Below are 18,318 nucleotides of genomic sequence, written 5' to 3'. Positions count from 1 at the left end.
CAGTCAGAAATGTCTTCTTGGAAGAAAGCAAGACATGAAGGCATGTGATAATCTATACAAATTTTATTTTAATATCAATTTGTATGGAAACAAGCAGGTGTCAGTGTTACGCAGGCACGGAAAAAAGGGAAAGAAAAAACCCTCCAGTGATAATTGCTCTTGTATTTATACCATTTGGTTTCAACAGGGACAGGAAGTTTTACTGTTAGCTTCCTGTGGGAACTCCAGTTTCTGCACCTTTCCCTGCTGCCTCTCAGCATCACGATAGAGCAGAGATTTCTGAGCCTTCAATCGGCAAGCCAGGCACATGAAAATTGACTCCACATTCTGGCTCTCTTTGGGGTCCTTGGCCGACGTCTCAAATAAGAGCATGTTGTGGGCATCAGCAAACTTCAGGGCTAAGTTGGAGGGCACCTGGATCTGTTCCCTCAAGTCACACTTGTTGCCCACAAGCACTTTCGGGACTAGTGGGGGCACAGCATGCCCATTGCATTCTTGGATCCACATTTTGAGGTTGGTGAAGGAGGTCATCTTCGTGACGTCGTAGACAAAGACCACAGCGTGCACGTTGCGGTAGTAGTGCTCCACCATGCTCTTGCGGAAGCGTTCCTGACCTGCTGTGTCCCACACCTGAACCTGGAAGATACGAAAGACCAACATTTGGAGTCAGAAGAGGAAACATGAACTAGAGATAGGACAAAACATGGTTCTGTGGCACTATAAAATGAGGCGACAAGCCCTGACACAGGAAGTGGTTCTTTGATAAATTGGCAGAATGGTCTTTTTCGAAGTAGAGAGAGAAGTTTCTCCCAGCGTTTATTAAGTCTTTCTTAAGATTTTGAGTTGGAAATCTTAAGGTTTTTAGTTGAAAACCTGGAGTGTAAATTGGTCAATTTTCCTGGAGGGCAGTTTGGCAATATTATCAAAAGCTTAAAAATGTACCAAATTTTTAGAGCCTAGAATCCCATCCAGAAATGTGTACAAAAGAAATAGCAAATAATGTAAATAAGTAGTTGAGATGTAATATACAGCATGATGCCCATAGTTACCACTGCTGTATGATATATATGAACATTGTTAAGAGAATAAACCTGAAAATTCTCATCACAAGGAAAAACTTTCTCTTTTCTTGCTTTTTCTTTTTATTGTACTTGTATAAGATGATGGGTGTTCACTAAAGTTACTACAGTAATCATTTCACAACATATGTAACTAAAACTATTATGCTGTATACCTTAACCTTATACAGTAATGTACATCAATTACATCTCAATAAAACTAGAGGGGGAAGCAAAAAGAGAGAGATGCGGTCAAAATTCTGTACAGAGATCTTAATCAATTTTTACAAAACAGGAAACAACCTAAATGTTCACTAGGAGATAAACAGCTAAAATGCATGTATGCATATCTACAGGTGGGCTCTTCACCAGCTGAGCCACAAGGGAAACCCATCTACACAATGGGCTATTATGCAGCCATTAAAATATTCTTTGCAAAGAATAAATCGTGTATGGGAATTCCCTGACAGTCCAGTAGTGAAGACTGTGCTCTTTCACTGCCAAGCTCCCAGGTTTGATTCCTGGTCAGGGAACTAAGATCCCACAAGCTGCACAGCATAGCCAAAAAAAAAAAAAAATTAAATGGTGCAAAAATGCTCACAAAATACAAGCTTAAAAAGGATGATATAAAATATTTTGTACACTATGGTCCCAATATTAAAAAAAAATTTAAACATAGACATATGCATAGGAAAGATCGGAAGTGTACAAAACTAGAATATTAATGGTTATTTATGAACAGTGGGATTTTAGGTGATATTTATTTCCTTTTTTGTATTTTCCAAATTTTCTACTGTAAGCATACATCACTTTGGGGTTTTAAACTTTTTTTGTATGACTTTTTAAAGAAAATAAAGTCAGTGTTGAAATCTCACTTTGTGGCTCAATTTATTTTAAATTCACTTCTTTCTTATGTAAAAGGTAAATTAGCTCATTGGAATTTTCTTCTGCATCTTAGTTTTTGGGATAAATGCCAATTAGCAACATACATAAAGATGTATGTAGTTCCCAGGGGATGCTCTGGAGTCTACACACATTCAGCCCAATCTAGTTTCCTTTATATATCCAAAGTCTTGGACAAGGGAAATCATGCTGAGAACAACTGTCCCAAGGCCTTGTACAATTCTAAGTTATGAAAGAGAATGTGGTAATAGTCACTAATTGACTACTATGGTTCTTAAAATGAAGTATAGCCTTTATTTGGAATTAGCAGTCAGTAAGTTTAATCTAGTAAATACAATTCAATCTTTTTGCTGGGTAAACATCTTATAGGGCACTAGAGTCATCATTCTGAGCATCAATTTTCATCATCCAGGCTTTCCCTTCATCTCCTTTATGGAGATGGGTGCCATATTCCTTTGGCACGATCTTCAAGTCATCACCTTCTTCTATTCAGATTTCCATGTATTTTGGTCAGATTCTCCTCTCCTCACTTCTGGACTACAGCAAAGTCTTTTGGATTCTAGATGCCTTCATCCCAGTGGCTCTTGCATACTGCTTTCAAATCAGCCTTCCTAAATCGCTGCTTGTATCAGCGTGTCATCTTCCGCTTCAGCCAATTCCAACAGCCCTCTACTGCATACGGTATCAAAATAGAAACGTTTCTGTCTGCCATCATTCGACCCCACCCAACCTAGTTTCCAGCTACTCAGCTACACCTGGTTCATTCTGTCCTTTGTACCTTTGGTCCTACTAGCCCACCTAAGTGGCTACCCCCAGATTGCTCTACCCAAATCCCACCCACTCTTCCAGGCTCAGCTCATATTCCACCTTCTTCCTAAAACCTTCTCCAATTTTTCAGTTCTCTTTCCTTAGGAACGTTTATTGTACTTTGAGTCTCTACCACACCATTTAGAATATATTTATTTGTTCTCTGGGCTTCCCAGATGGCTCAGTGATAAAGAATCCACCTCAGTGGTAAAGAATGCAGGAGACTTGGTTGGGTTCAGTCCCTGGGTCGGGAAGATCCCCTGGAGAAGGAAACGGCAACCCATTCCAGTATTCTTGCCTGGAGGATTCCATGGACAGAGGAGCCTGGCAGGGTGCAATCTATGGGATCACAAAGAGTCGGACATGACTGAAGTGACTGAGCACACGCACATACTTGTTCTCTAGTCATTTCATCAGTGTTCTTGGCATCCCTCCAGATAGACTGTAAGCAGTCTTTTTCTGCATCAGGTCCCTCATCATCATGCTTGTCATTAATATTGTCGTCTTGATAAAAAAGCAGTACTGGCCCAAGTCACCAAAACTACAATCCATCTGACATCCTAGGTATCTGCCAAGGATTTCAGAGACAACATTCGACTTTGGTTACCCAGAAAAACGTTAAGTCCTCAAAGGCTGATTTGCTTTGGCAAGCAGAGACAGAAGGGATTCTCATTTCTTCCACCTCTCTGGTGCTCTGAGCAGGAAGAAAGAGGAGAGCAGGCCGGGAGAGGAATGGAGGTCAGTGGAAAGAGGGAAGGTATCGCCAGAGAATATCCTTACCACTTGGCTCCTGGTTTCCCCACCCCTACCCTCCGGTAGTCGTAACTCTTGCCTCTGAATAAGGCTGAATCCCTACCAGCTCTCATGCGTGTGGCAGATGCTTTAACACCATGAGCTCAGGACTCTAAAAATACCTGCCACTAGCAGGAACACGGGTGGGAGTGTGTGAGGTGTTTGGGGATGAGTAGGTTGGCTGTTTGGCTTTTCTAAGGTAGGGCTTCAGAATGATGCACACCACCCAAGCCTGTGGGGACTTGAACCTTTGATTTTGGGGGCTTGGAATTTCAACCCCTCTCTGGTGAGAGGGGAGCCAGGAAGCAGACTACTCACAGCAGAAAATCACAAGAACCGGTGCTGTGGCTTCAAGAGCCATCACAAAGGGAGAGCACGACAGTCAGGCTCTCTGAAACAGGAATGACCTTGTTTTGTTTCAGGGTTTGGTGTCCCAGTCCTTCTCGGCACCCTCATAAACCCCTGGCCTCTGTTGGACAGTGAAAGCAGCTCCTCCCCCTTTGGCAGCTGGCATTCCCTCACCCAGTCCCCCTCTCCCCTGTGGGCACAGCATCCACACAGTGGCCAGCGCTGGCGCCTGCCCCTAAGCCACACACATGCCCCCAGGACCCTTTTTTTCTCTCCAAGGACCAGTGGGGTTTAGTGGAGTCAAACCAACAATGGTGCAAATCCCAACCCAATCACATCCTACTAGTTAGGTGTCCTCAGGCAAGTTACTTTATCTTCAGTGTCCTCCTCTGGAGACTAAGGATAAACACAGCAATCCTGTAGGGATGCTGTGAGGATTAGCATCCTCATAAGCACAGGACACAGTGCCCAATACAGTCCCCCTTCATCCCTGGCCTGAAACCGCCACCACCAAGTCTGGCCAGACAGCTCATTGAGTGGGCACCCTTGGAAATGCAGCAGTGGATATGGAATTGGGAGATGCGGGTTCCAGCCCCTTCTTTCACTGAGTCAATGACTAGGCAAAGGAAATAACATGTGAGAAAGACCTTTGCACAATACAAAGTGTTCTGCAAATATTAGTTGTTGCCATTGTCTCAGGGGGCCCATAAGCCCTGTCCTAGTAGCATTGCTCCTTTAATCCATTGGTTCTCATCTTGGAAAGCAAGATGAGACAGCTTGGCTTCTTCTTCTTTTTTTTTTTTTTTAGCTTGGCTTCTTGACGATGAGCTAGAGCCAAGGCAAAGGCAACCAGTGGGGAGGGGGAAGAGAGAGGAAGGCCAGCAACATGTCCTGGTGGCTGGGGTTGGGCCCAAAGTGACAGGCACACTAGAGGAGCATCGAGGGGCACAGGGGAGCTGCCAAAGACACCTCTAGCCTTGTAAACCATTTTCCTGGGGCTACGGCTGCCTGAGCAAGTCCCTCACCCCCTGCACGTGCTCTTAGGTGAATCAGGTATTTATTTTCCCTAGAGAAGATATCTGGTATCTTTCTACACATAAGGTATGAGGTATGAATATCCTTCTGTTGGAGACCGGTGAGGGAGGGTAGAAATGGAGAAAGGGAGAAAGTATATCTGTAATCTTTGGAGGATGCCCGAGGGGGTCACGGGGAAAGTTTAAGACAAGTCTTTCTTCAGAGAGCTGGCCCATCCCATCTGCATCTAAGATACAACCAGCTTCACACGCCAGGCTGACACAGACAATGGCAAAGGAGGACGGAGAGACAAAAAGAAACTCACACACAGCAAGAGAAGCAGCAGTGGAGACAGAGAAACAACCAAACTGATGGCTAATTAACCATTAAGCTAACTGGCAGAAGATGGAAGCTCAGAAGCCCTAAGGAAGACATGATGTCATTCTGACTGCAGGCAGCTTCTGAGGGAACACTTAGTTCAGCCTCCATCCACTCGGTAATGTAACACACATGAGGGTGTTTTTCCAAGTGAGTGCGGAGGAAGAGAAATCCACAGTCTTGAGTGGCACCTGTCCCCAGCCATGGCTGACCGCAGGATGCCTGGTCCAGAGGCTAGGTCAGAGGGTGTGCCTGGCGTGTAGGAGGAACCCAACTGGACAGGAGGAGATGCTTCCATGAAAATCTACAAAGAGGGGCTCAAAAATTAGAGCTGAGCCTCCCTTCTACTACCTCCCCACCCCCAAACACCCAGTCCTGTTCGGCATTTTCCAATGCTTTTAGACTGAGACAGGTGCGATATGATTTAGCTAAACCTGTAAGACGACACTTAATGTTCTTTCAAGGAAGTTCCACCCTTCCCTTGGGGGTTGGGGGAGGCCTCCATCCTTCCTAGGCTGATGTCAAGAAGGCCTGTCAGTTTTCCCCTATGATGTCTCACTGTATCCCTGTCCCAGGTAACTTTGTGGGTTGGATGGACCATGGTGCTGGCCCAGTGTGGGGATTTACAGACTCTTCTAAGCCACCCTGGTGGCTCAGACGGTAAAGCGTCTGTCTACAATGTGGGAGACCTGGGTTCAATCCCTGGGTCAGGAAGATCCACTGGAGAAGGAAATGGCAATCCACTCCAGTACTATTGCCTGGAAAATCCCATGGACAGAGGAGCCTGGTAGGCTATAGTCCATGGGGTCGCAAAGAGTCGAACACGACTGAGCAACTTCACTTTCACTTTCTAAGCCAGGCAGCACAGTGTGTGGAAAGAGCACCAACAAGGGAATTAGGAGACCTGAGTTGTAGGCCGGGCCCTGGGTGATCTCAGACAAGTCACTTTCCCTCTCTTAGCCTGAGTTTCCTCTCTGTAAAACAAGGCAGTTGGATTAGAGATGCTCTAAGGTCTCTTCCATCTCTGAACATTCTCTGATTCTTACACTCAAGGTAAGACAGTCAAGGGACAGAAAGGAAAACCTAGGTACTCAGCACAACGTCTGCAGTGCAGCTGAAGGGGGCGTTCTTGAAGGCTCATGAGTCCAGGGGCTGAAACCCTGGGCCCCTGGGATCCCATAAGGCTGGCTGCCTGGCATGCCACCTCCCTCTGTGCACAATCCCTCCCAGCCAGATATTGCCCGACCGGAGGAGAGAGCAGTGACAAAACACATGGGCTCTGAATTGTGGCTGAATGCTGGCCCTATCACAGGGAAGGCAGGACAGTGAGATGGTGCAGTGCTGGGGCTCCAGGGTCAAAGACCGAAGCTCAGATCCATGTGCCTTGGGGCAAGTTATTTCATCTCTCTAACTTTGGTCTCCTTATCTATAAAACAAGAACAGTAATAATAGTCCTAATTTCATAGAGCTGCTGAGAAGATCAAATAAGATAGTACATGAAAAGTGCCTAGCCTGGGCTCTTTGTTTCTTCAATAAATAGAAGTTGCTGTTGTTGTTATTATGATTATTGCTGACTCGCTGCAGGCTTTTCTTGATGTTCTTGTGAACCAGGAAATACTGGATTATAAATGTCGTGAGGGGGTTCCAGACAGCTGACACCAAATGGGGCTTCAAGGCCCTACAGATGGCACTGGCATTTTGTTTGGTGTTGTAGTTTGTTTGGTTTTTGGCCATGCCTTATGCCATGCAGCATCTTAGTTCCCCCACCAGGAACTGAGCCTGGGTCCCCTGCATTGTGAGTGCAGAGTCTTAACCATCGGACCACCAGGGAAGTCCCAGCACTGCCATTTTAGAGCCTGACAGCCTTCTCCTGCTGAACCTGTGGTCTAGGGCTGCCTAAGTTTGGGGACTTTTCTCTCTCTCTCAAAAAGAGAAGCCTTTGACAGTCACCTCCTAGCCTGGGTTTGGTACCCGTTCCTTGAGACACTTTAGGCCAGCCAGAGTATGGGGCAAAACTGTCTCCCCTGGAGTGCCTGTGCTAGCTGCCATGCTCTGCCATCTCCCCAAAGACACTCCGGTCTCACCTGCCAGCTTGGGCCCTGGGCTTGCAGCAGCCTTGCTGGAGGCAGGGCCCCCATCCCGCTGCTCCCACACCCTACCCTGAGCCCCTTCAGAATCTGTCCTCAGAGGGCTCGCCCATCAGCAGTGTCACAAGGTTTCGTCCTCTTGAAAATATCATCTTCCCAAAAAAGCCTGTATTAAGCACTTATCTGCACGTGGTGCTGTGCTGGGCTCCATCTCTTGTGAGTCACACTGTCACAGGCTCTGCCCTCTGGGAAAAGGTCTGGAATCTTTGGTGGACACTGTAAAATCCAGTTTGACTAAGTACTGGATGTTAGAATGGAAGGAATCTTTGCAAAATTTCCCCCAAGGCCACTGGACAGTGACCCTCTTCCACTCGTTTTCACCTTCCACTTTCTGGCTTCCTCCTCTCCTCTTCCCCTCTTCTCCCTTCCTAGACTCCCAAACATTTCCTTTTTCTTTCATCTAAATTTCAAGTGGACTTCTTTCCCCCTCTCTTAAATGTAAACGACTCTTTGGCTCAATGTGACATGATGTTAAACAAGCGACAGCATTAAATTCGAAAGGTTTTGAGGGTTTAAGAACACATCCATAAGTATATTTCTATTTTAGATTTTAAAAGGCATGTTTTAGAAATTCCAGAGTCTTACAACCTTACATTAAAGAAGTTCTAGCCAAACAGACATTGACATAAGAGCCCTAGGAAAGGATGGAGACAGATACCTACTTTGACTTTTAAAAGGAAATGTAGCAATGCCCCCCGCCCTGCCCCTCCCCCTCACCGCCTGGCAAAATGAGAGGGGCAAAAAAGATCACTATTTCAAAACAGTACCTTATCTTCCTGATCCTGGGGTCAGTTGTTCTCAAGAGCACTCCCTTATCAGTACTGAGCTACCCATCTTCCTGACATCAAGTGCCTTGGACCAGTCCCTGAAGCCATTTTAAAACCTGTTCATTTTAATAACGAAGGAGTCGGGAATCTTGTACAGTTTAGAGCATTTCATCACCCTCCCCAGTTACTCAGCCCTTCTCTCTACATCACTCAGAAGAGAGGTCCTGTGGTCATTTGGGCTGTTTGCCCAATGGAAATGGAGGGTTAACTTCACCTGACAGTGTCTGACCACAGGCTTGAGAAAAGGCCAGATGTGGCTCTAGAGGAGTTGGTCTTCAGTGCCCAGTGCCTTTTGAGGTGTCTTTTCTGCCCATAACCCTGCCCCCTCTGCTCCCCTGGCACGTGAAGCTGCCCTTGCCAGGTCCTCCCTCCCTCCATCTTCTGCACATTGAAATATTCCTGTCCTCTTGAGTTTCCGCCTTTTCTGATCCGAGCACAAATGGTCAGACAAGAATATCTGTACTTATGGACAAACTAATGAGAGGGGGGCACCAAGATACTTTCCTTAGCCCTCAAACAAGTTGCTCTGCATCTTTACAAAGGCCCACTGAAGACAATACCAACAGAATGAGTAACAGGCATTAGGTACCCCAGACAAATAAAGAAGCTATCATTTGAGGGGTGCTCTTCCAAAAAAACTAGTTTTATCTGTTATGAAGTGCCGGCAGGTAACCCTGTGTCAATTTCTTTAAAAGGGCTCATGGCTTTGTGCCAGAACCACTGCACACCACTCCTATTCCAAACCAGCCCTAATCTCAACTATAAAATTTAATTTAAAATACAGCACTTTAAAATACAGGCCTGCCCACTGCCAAGGCCTGAGGGCTTAGCCAAAGCAGGTTTCTGCAACCTATTGGCATTCACGAGGTAGAAGAGACCTCAAGATATGTGAAGTGCTTTGGGATCCATTCCACAGACCAGGACGGAGATCCCTCATACCTCCCTCTGCCCACAGGTGCCGCTGCTCCCGGCTCAGGGTCGAGGATGGGTTTGAACCGGCTTTTCCTGGCAGGAGCTGTCAGGCAAGGGCAAAGGGCATGAATGCAACCACTCCCTCCAGACCTCAAAAAAAAAAAAAAAAAACGGTGGGGGGTGAGGTGGGAACTGGGCCACTGAGAGAGGCAAAAGGGGATGAGGACTTGCGGAGGGTCTTAGGCTCAGCAAGCGGCGACACGGCCACACGCCGGACATTTACAACCACGAGATACCTCTGGCAAGACCCCCTCCCAGATCCCTCCCTTTCTGGACCTGACCGTCCGAATCACCTTGATCTTCTCGCCCTCGATTTCCACCGTCTTCTCCCTGAAGTCAACGCCGATGGTGGCTTCAGTCTTGTCCGGGAAGGTACCCCCGCAGAAGCGGAAGGTCAGGCAGGTCTTGCCCACGTTGGAGTCCCCGATCACGATGATTTTGAAGATGCGAATCTGCACGTACTGGTCCAGCGACGAGTCCAGCTCCAGGGAGGCCAGGCCAGCGGCCGAGGCGGGCTGCAGGTTCCCATGGCCCAGGATGGGCTGCGCCATCTCCCCCGGACCAGACCGGGGCCCCAACCCCCCTCGAGGGCTCCACACAAAGAAAACGGCCACGTTAGTGCGCTCGAGGCGAGCGAGCTTTGTGCGTGTGTATGTGTGTGCGTACGTGTCTGTGAGTGTGTACCCGCGCGTGTGTGCGTGCGCCGGCAACGTGTGTGCGCGCGCGCGCGCGTGAAGGGGGTGCCTCTCACCCCAGCCCCCTTCCTCCAGCGCACCCTCCTAGCAGCTCAGAGACAGTGACACAAAAGCCAGGGAGGGGACGAGAGATGGAGGAGAGCGGGCAAACCTTCTCCTTGCGCCTGTGCCCTCGGGCTTGCGATCCTACGGCGCTCCCCAGGCCGCCTCTGCCGCCACCGCGCCTTTGCATAAACCCTCCCCTGCCGGGATCCTAGGGACACACCGGAGGGAAGAAGCCTAAGGAGGAGAGGGTGGGTGGGGAGATCCGCACACGCCAGCTCGGGATGGTCTTCCTTTCTCCTTGCACCCATTTATTTTATAGCTTTCGGGCTCCCCACTCCCACTTTCTCAGAGCGCTCGGGGTCAGCGGGCTGAGAGCACAGCTGGGGAGGACAAAGAAAGCTGCACCCTCGGGCGTCTCTAGAGCACTTTGGCCCTGGAGCGACACTACTCGGCGAGGGTGGGATGTGGGGCGGAGACACCTCTTTCACCTCTCCAGCGGCGGGCAGCTGCGCCCCGCCTCCGCGGCCCCCCCTCCCAAGCCTTAAGATAAAGGGATGCTCTGTCTTATTGAGAAAGCAGGTGCGCTCGCGTGCCCCAGGGAGCCGGGGAGGGCGCTGCCAAGACACGCCATGGGTTGTGGGAGCCCGCGCAGCTGAGAGGAGGAAGGCAGGAGCACGGGTGTGCGTGTGTAGGGCGAGTTACTGTTTCTGTCACAGACTTGCCAGATGTAGGGGGGCGCGTGCCAGGCGCCAACCTCCCCTCATCACACCACGAGCACCCATCCTCTGAATGTTCAGGAGAGTGGCTCCCATTGGCTGCTGCAGTCGGTTGTGTTTGGCTGGCCAATGGGGAAGGCCCGCCGCGGCAGAGGGCCGGTGTGTGGGGTAAGGGAAGGGGGAAGCTGGTGCTGGCAGCTTCAGCAAAAGGGGACTTTGTTTCCAGGGCTAACCATGACAGGTCCAGGTGGAGGGATCCTGGGACATGGCGTAAACCTCACAGTGTCTTGCACTCCTGAGCTCTTCGTACAATCACAAATCTTTGCAGAATGGTGGAGTTTCAAAAGGAAGTGGAAACCCCTAGGAGCGTTCACCCCTCTGCAACTGAATGTAGAACAAAGTGGTTGGTTCTAATTTGCCAGAAGCCTAGATTATGCTTGGAAGATGATAAATGAACAGAACTTTCTTACGGTATTAGGGGGCAGCTTCTCAAGGCTTAACAAGCATTACACATCTCGGTCAAGACCAATTCCCTCTGCCAAAAGTGATTTGCAGGTTCAGAATTTGTTTGAAATCAACTCTACTGAGGTACAACTTACATACAATAAAATGTGCCCGTTTACATTTCCTTTTAAGACTTTATCCCTCCTCCTGCATATTTCATATGCTGAGATATTAATGACACATACCAAGAGCACCGACTTTCGAGTTATTTGCTAATGCCATCAAGGTCAGGGATTCCAGCAGCACACGTAAGTTGCCATCTTATTTGGGTGTGAGGTTGAGCTGCAGAAGAGATGAACAGGACTAAATCCATTCCCACCATAAGGAAAACAATTCAGAGGATCAGTGACAGATCTGTAAGCAAATTGGAATGTGACTGCTCAGCCATTTCCTCGTTACTCAAAATGGCTGGGAAAATGGAGTCTTCTAGTTAGTAAACTTTTTAAGCTGAGTTAGCAGATATATTTATAGCTAACTCTTTTAGCACATATGTAGGTCACCCATTTCTAAAACCCTAGATTATACTATTCAATGTTAAAACCATTTCGAGAAGGACTTAATCTTCATTGACTAATCCAAGGTCATCATTATGAATACCTATGATCATTGTATAGTGTGAATAGCAATCCTCATTGTATTTTGTTTTTGATTGGTTGATGTCTAAATAGCTTGCCAGATAATTCTCCTCTGTATTTGAAGCTAATGCTCCTGGTGATCATTATCTACAGAAGAGTAGCTATTTAAAAAAAAAGAGAGAGAGAGAGAGATAACTATTAACTAGGCTTCCCAGGTGGTACAGTGGTAAAAGAATCCACCTGCCAATGCAGGCAACCTGGCATCCATCCCTGGGTCAGGAAGATCCCCTGGAGAAAGAAATGGCAACCCATTCCAGTATTCTTGCCTGGAAAATCCCATGGACAGAAAAGCCTGGCGGGGTGCACTCCATGGGGTCGCAAAGAGTCAGACACAACTGAGCATGCACGCACGTGCGCACACACACACAAATATATCCAGGAGGTAAGAGTGAAAGTATTCCCTGGTGGCTCAGAGGTTAAAGCATCTGTCCGCAATGCGGGAGACCTGGGTTTGATCCCTTGGTCAGGAAGATCCCCTGGAGAAGGAAACAGCAACCCACTAAGATCTGCTGGAGAAGGAAACAGCAACCCACTCCAGTATTCTTGCCTGGAGAATCCCATGGAAGGAGGAGCCTGGTGGGCTACAGTCCATGGGATCACAAAGAGTCGGACACGACTGAGCGACTTCACTTTCACTTTCAAGAGTGAAAGTAAGTTTTGCTAATTATAGCCATAATTAATGCTATCTTTCTGAGAGATATAAAAAATATTACATCCACATAAGATTATTTAGATGCATGCTTCCAGCAAAAACTTGTCACTGAGTCTGAGAGCTCTCATTATATTTGTAAGGTAGAAACATTGATTTCTGGGAATGTGGTATATCAAAATGTGCCCATGCCCTAATAAAAAGTCTGTGGAGTGAGATTTTGAGGAACTTTCACTCGTATTTTTGGAGTTACTCATATGTGTACATTGTTTTTGCCCCCCGCCAAAATGATAAAATATCATTTTTTATTAAGAGGCCAAGAAAAGTACCTCATTGCACCTCCTGCAAAAGTATTAATAACTTTGCTGTACAATGCCTTTTTAAAGATAATTTTATTTATTTTTGGCTGTGCTGGGTCTTCCTTGCTTCCTGGGCTTTTCTCTAGTTGTTGCGAGTGGGGGCTACTCTCTAGTTGTGGTGCACGGGCTTCTTAGGGCTGTGGTTTCTCTTGTTGCAGAGCACGGCTCTAGGGCATGTGGGCTTCAGCAGTTGCAGCACATGGGCTCAGTAGTCGTGGCTCATGGGCTCAGGAGTTGTGGCTCGTGGGCTCTGGAGCACAGGCTCAATATTTGTGGCACACGGCTTATTTTGCTCCTGGCATGTGGGCTCTTCCTGGATCAGGGATCAAACCCTGTCTCCTGCATTGGCAGGCAGACTCTACCACTGAGCCACCAGGGAAGCCCTGCACAATGTCTTTTTTGTGTTAATGTTGCATCATTAAATGATCGTCTTTCAAATACACTCAGTTGTTTTCATAAGTACCTGATTGTCAAGATTTTGAGTGTTTTCCGAAGTTTCTTTCACCACCAGATAGGATTAACTTTGTATTTAATCAATCCTTGTTCATTACTGACTTTTAGAAATAGTAATAAATGTCAATGTCTGCAAGGCCTTTAAATATGAAATAAATAGAAATTTTTTACCTTATTGTGGAATTGATATTTTCAATATTTATCCCCCTCAAACAGCCCTACTTTAAAAGAAAACTATTACCTGCACTTCTGGACATTAATCTATTCTTAATGAGTATGGGGATCCTGAATAATTTTCTCCCAATAAATATTGTTTCCTGGGTTAAACTTCCTAAAACGACGTTGTAATTTCATTCTCGATCCCTAATTCCACTAAAAATAATAACTTCATCACCTACAATATTAGGGCCAAACTTTTTTGCCTGTTTGAATCTGGCCCCACCACATTCACCTGTCCTTATTTACTTTCTAGTATGTACTCGCTGCCATTGTCCCATGAAAATGTGGTGGGTTTTGTTTGTTTTATTCTTCCAAGCATTTTAAACAGCATGGTGCTTCCTCTAAGATACTTTACAAATATTAGCTCATTTAATCTTCACAACAACCCTATGGGATTGGTAGATGAGGAAACTGAGGCATAAGTGACTTGCCCCAAGTGGCAGACCCAGGATTCAACCTGGAGCAGACTGGATCCAAATTCAATGATGCTTAACCACTGAAAATATTACTTTTGGTCCAAAGTATTCACCATCTGAAACATCATTTCTTCTCCTCCACTGTCTATGTTAATTTTACTATTCATTCTTCAAGACAGAGCTCAAGTAACACTTTTTACATGAAGTCCTTCCTTAGCTATTCCATCCCGTAAGATTTTCTCTTGCTCTGGAACTACATCAGATATTATTATTTAAATGACCAATATATCTCATCTCCCAACTAGACAGTGACCACTTCTTATACTTTTCATATCCCCCAGAGCTCCTTTCATGGCACAGTCCAAGTGGCAAGTGCTCAATAAATACTTGTTAAATGAACATGTAACTCAAGGGGGTGGGGAGGGAGGCTCAAGAGGTCGGGAAGATATATATATATATATATATATATATATATATATATATATATCTGATTTAAGTTGTACAGCAGAAACTAACAACACTGTAAAGCAATTATATTCCAATGTTATATTTATATAATAAATGTATTGTATTTATATTTCATTATTTACATTTCATTATTAAATTCATATTTATTTATATCATAAAGCAATTATATTTCCAATTATATATGCCAATTAAAAATATGTAACTCAAAACTTTGAAAAAGGCATATGTTTTGCATACTGCTAAAAATATATTCTTGCATTTGTATTTTTACATTTGGTGGAGTCAAAAACACCTATTTACACTCAGTCCCTCATCCTACTCCTCCCATAATTCTTAAAATCCTGCTTAGGATTTCTCTCACAGAAAGTTGGTGAAACACGAACTCTTTGCCAGCATCCTGCTCTCAAGCACGGAAGCCATAATAGCAGGAGACTATCCGCAGCACCTGGGACAGAGTCTAAGACACAGAACTGCACGACGACAGATTTGGAAAAGAAGAGCCGTAATGATTCCTCCTCCAGGAAACAAGGGCTGGGTGGGAAAGCGCCAGCAACTTGTAAAAGAGGGAAGTCCACTCCGAATCTGCATAGCCAGGTGCCCCGGCTGGACCTCCGGAAAAACTGGAAGTGGACTACCGTCAGAGAATCCGGAAGGCTTAGGACCTAGTAATCAGTGGCTTAAACAGAAGAACAAACTGTGCTGGGGCCACGCTTTGTGAGGTTCCGTTACAGGTTCCCGCCATCGACACAGCACCGGCCACCACCTCCCAGCAAAGCGGCTTCACCGGTCCCTCCTCAGACAGCTTTCTGAGCTCGCTGAGTGGAACACGGTACTCCCAGCCCTTGGAAACTTGCAAGCAACTGCGCCTGGGGTCTTGCCAAGTGTTCGGACAGCTAGGCGCCTGCGCCCAGCTTCTCCCCGTGCGGGCCAATCGCGATGCGGCCTGGAGCGCCACGCCTGCGCAGTAGGCCTCCAGTCGCGAGTCCCCTTCTCCAGCTCTGGCAGGCCGGCTTAGCTGTCCAATGCACACCCGGAGCTGGGAGGAGGAGCCTGCGTAGAGTGCGTGTGAAGGGAGCTGGGGGAACGGGTCAGGGCCCAGGGTGTTTGACCCGTTGGTACGTGCGTAAGAAGAAAGGAGAGGAGGAGGAGGTCCAGGGTAGCGGTTGCCGAAATGTTCCGGTGTGGAGGCCTGGCAGCGGGTGCTTTGAAGCAGAAGCTGGCGCCCTTGGTGCGGACAGTGTGCGTCCGAGGCCCGAGGCAGAGGAACCGGCTCCCAGGTGACTGACCCATCCCGGGCAACCCCCACCTTGAAGACCAAGGGCCTGGGTTTCACAGGCTCCCTATGCCGCTCAGGGCTCCCCCCCACCCTACCCCCATCCCTGGGGAAAAAAACTAAACACACTCACGATCGATCCTGTGAATTCCGAATTGGCGGGATCCAAACCGTGAGTTTCGCAAGCCGTGCCGACCTGACCTTCAAAGGATCTGAGTCCGGTAGTCGGCTTGAGGCCTCTTCCTGTGAGAGTTTACTGTTCAGGGGTAACAGAAGAGCTGGCTGCCTTGTATTGTCCAGTGCCACCTCCTGGCCACCCCCAGTTCGCCTTTTTAGAGCAATGAGGTCAAGTAGACTTTGTCATTTGTCGATTGTGAGACTTGAAGCAGGACACAAGCCCTACGCCTCAGTTCTTCTGTAAATGAGCATGTAACCTTAAAAACCCCAGATGAGATTCACAGATTTGAGTCCCTTGGGAAACAGAAATAGTGCAATGCAAGTAAGAAGTCTGTCCGCTGTGCGCCAGCCACCAGAAAGAGTTGGCCCAGAATTAATTTGAGTTGAGTTGCCTGGTCAGTGAAATTCTTGATGGTCTCTAATCTTTTGAAGAAACAGTTTGCAGAACACGTTGTATTTACCCCGCCCGCCCGTGAACTTGTTTCAGCAAATTTTAGAGCTGGAAGGGATTTCATGGTAAAATTCAACCCACTCGTTTTATAGATAATAAACCGAAGCACAGAGAGGTGAAATTACTTGCTCAAGGTCATATACCTAATTAATAGGTAGAGCAGAGGATAGTTTGCCGGTCTCTAGGTCCCTAATCCTCTTGCCCCAACTCCACACTGTTTGCTAAAGTTTTATCTCAAAAGGATAAATCTGGTTTTATCTCTTTGCTAAAGTTTTCTCTCTTAAGGATAAATCTGGTTCCCCTTTAAGCCCATTGGGCATCAGATATCCTTGAATTTATCTAAACATGTCTTGAACCTGCCAGTTTTCAACCTGCACAACTTCAAGGGGGTAAAGAATTATCCACCAGTACAAGGTGCTTGGTTTTGTTGGTTTATTTATTTTTTCATCAATAATCTTTGAACGGTCACCCAAGGATATTCATATTAGCAGTGTCAATATAGAACTGCCTTGAGGCCTTTTCAACGTGGAACTGCTTGCTGGGTGCTTTTTAAAAAGTAGAAAATATTTCCCTTAGATTGTGAGAGTCTTATAAATGTACATTTGAATAGTTTTTCCAGTTGCTATCCCTCAAGAAAATGTTTCCTGATGGGTGTACCTGAGGTATGTCCTAAGGCGTGTTGCTCTTGAAACTTAGCACTTCTGCCTTTGCAGAAGTTTGAAAAACTAGATTAGGTTTGAAAAACTAACATCCTGTCTATGATGTCATCTGCATGGGTTTTGTGCGTTAAATTGAGGATGCTGTATTTAAGTTGGACAGAAATTTACACAGAAATTTAGGTAAGCTGAAGATTTTCATGCAGACTGGGCTTTCAAACTCTGTGTACTTATTTTGCCTAAAACGCACAACTTGTGCCAGCATTCTGAAGTCTGAACAAACGTTCTCATCAATTAAGTGTGGATTTGCAAAGATGATATCCACCTTTGGTTTGAGATGGTTGGTGATATTAGAACTATCGAAAAATACTCACTAAAAGTGTTCTTTTCCATTGCATGACTTGTTTTAAGGCAGTCTGCTGTAGAGTATATTCTGACTTCTCGACAGATTCCATCCATCTCTTTGTATACAGTTATTTGTCCTTTGGCCAAGCACCAGAGGATAACCTTATTATCTTTAGCAGTGGGTGGGGGTGGGGTTACAATTTCAAAAAGAAATGATTCTGTCATTGTAGGAATCAACTTTGTCTTGTGGCTTGATGACTAATTGCTCTTAATCTGAATTCTTTTGCCCATAGTAGCCATAGTTTACCATAGGTTTTTACATAGATCAGGGAGAGGCATGTTTGTAGACAGGCCATTTCCCCTTCCTGTTTTCCCCTCCCTCCCCACTAGTTTTTGCCAGGATTATAGCAAACTTTAAACCTACTTTGGAACATGTCATCCACATCTGTCACTATTGTCAAGTTCATTTGCATTATATATTGCCTTTTGCCTTAAAACGATAATTGCTACTATCTGGTTATTTCCTATATTTGGATGCTCTGCCTCTTTCCAGAAATGATTGAAGGTAATTTATAGTAACCACTTTGTGTCGGCATTCAGAATTGAGGAGCATATGGGTTAGGTAGGTAATAGATGTTTTCTGTTCTGTAGTTTTTTATTTGGTTATCAAACATTGTGCTATCGATGTGATCAAACTCATCACTGACCCCCGACCTGAGGGTCAGATGTTTGAACATTTTGCTCTGTTCAGAACCCTTTTCACTCTCTTAAAAAAGAAACTGGATTCCTTGTGGGCAATGATCCAGACTTCCTGGACACTGCCAAATGACACTTTTTTGAAGCCTAGAAGACAAGCCTTTATCCACTCCTATTGCTGGGACAGAACTTTCCAGAAGAAAATTTTAGCAAGTCAACATTTTCTTATAGACATTTGCTATTATTTTAAGGGAGTTGCTGTATATTGTAACTTTCATGTTTCCAAAACTTGCCTGGTTGAATAAGTTAAAGTGG

The 18,318-nt window shown here is 46.1% G+C and overlaps 2 protein-coding genes across 3 annotated transcripts in view; one reads left to right on the top strand and one right to left on the bottom strand.

Moving 5' to 3' along the window:
* Positions 1-48: 48 nt before the first annotated feature.
* On the bottom strand, positions 49-11,013 carry RAB33A (RAB33A, member RAS oncogene family). Its single transcript, XM_061407913.1, has 2 exons — positions 9,540-11,013; positions 49-636 (listed from the first exon to the last, which is right to left on the bottom strand). Exons 1-2 carry the CDS (start codon positions 9,795-9,797, stop codon positions 181-183), a joined length of 714 nt encoding a protein of 237 aa, XP_061263897.1. The 5' UTR covers positions 9,798-11,013; the 3' UTR covers positions 49-180.
* A 4,377-nt stretch (positions 11,014-15,390) lies between these two features.
* AIFM1 (apoptosis inducing factor mitochondria associated 1) overlaps positions 15,391-18,318 on the top strand; it is a 30,789-nt gene continuing 27,861 nt past the window's right edge. Inside the window, exon 1 of one of the 2 annotated variants that reach the window (XM_061407912.1) lies at positions 15,391-15,682. In XM_061407912.1, the coding sequence (XP_061263896.1) occupies positions 15,577-15,682 (106 nt within the window). In that variant the 5' untranslated portion in view covers positions 15,391-15,576. The remainder of the gene's footprint in view (positions 15,683-18,318) is intronic. The other variant, XM_061407910.1, reaches the window with a different exon arrangement.

The sequence above is a fragment of the Bos javanicus genome, chromosome X, assembly GCF_032452875.1.
Source record: "Bos javanicus breed banteng chromosome X, ARS-OSU_banteng_1.0, whole genome shotgun sequence".
In the NCBI taxonomy this organism is placed as follows: domain Eukaryota; kingdom Metazoa; phylum Chordata; class Mammalia; order Artiodactyla; family Bovidae; genus Bos; species Bos javanicus.
Note: the sequence above shows the minus strand (reverse complement) of the source record. Positions and strands in the feature narration are given on the sequence as shown.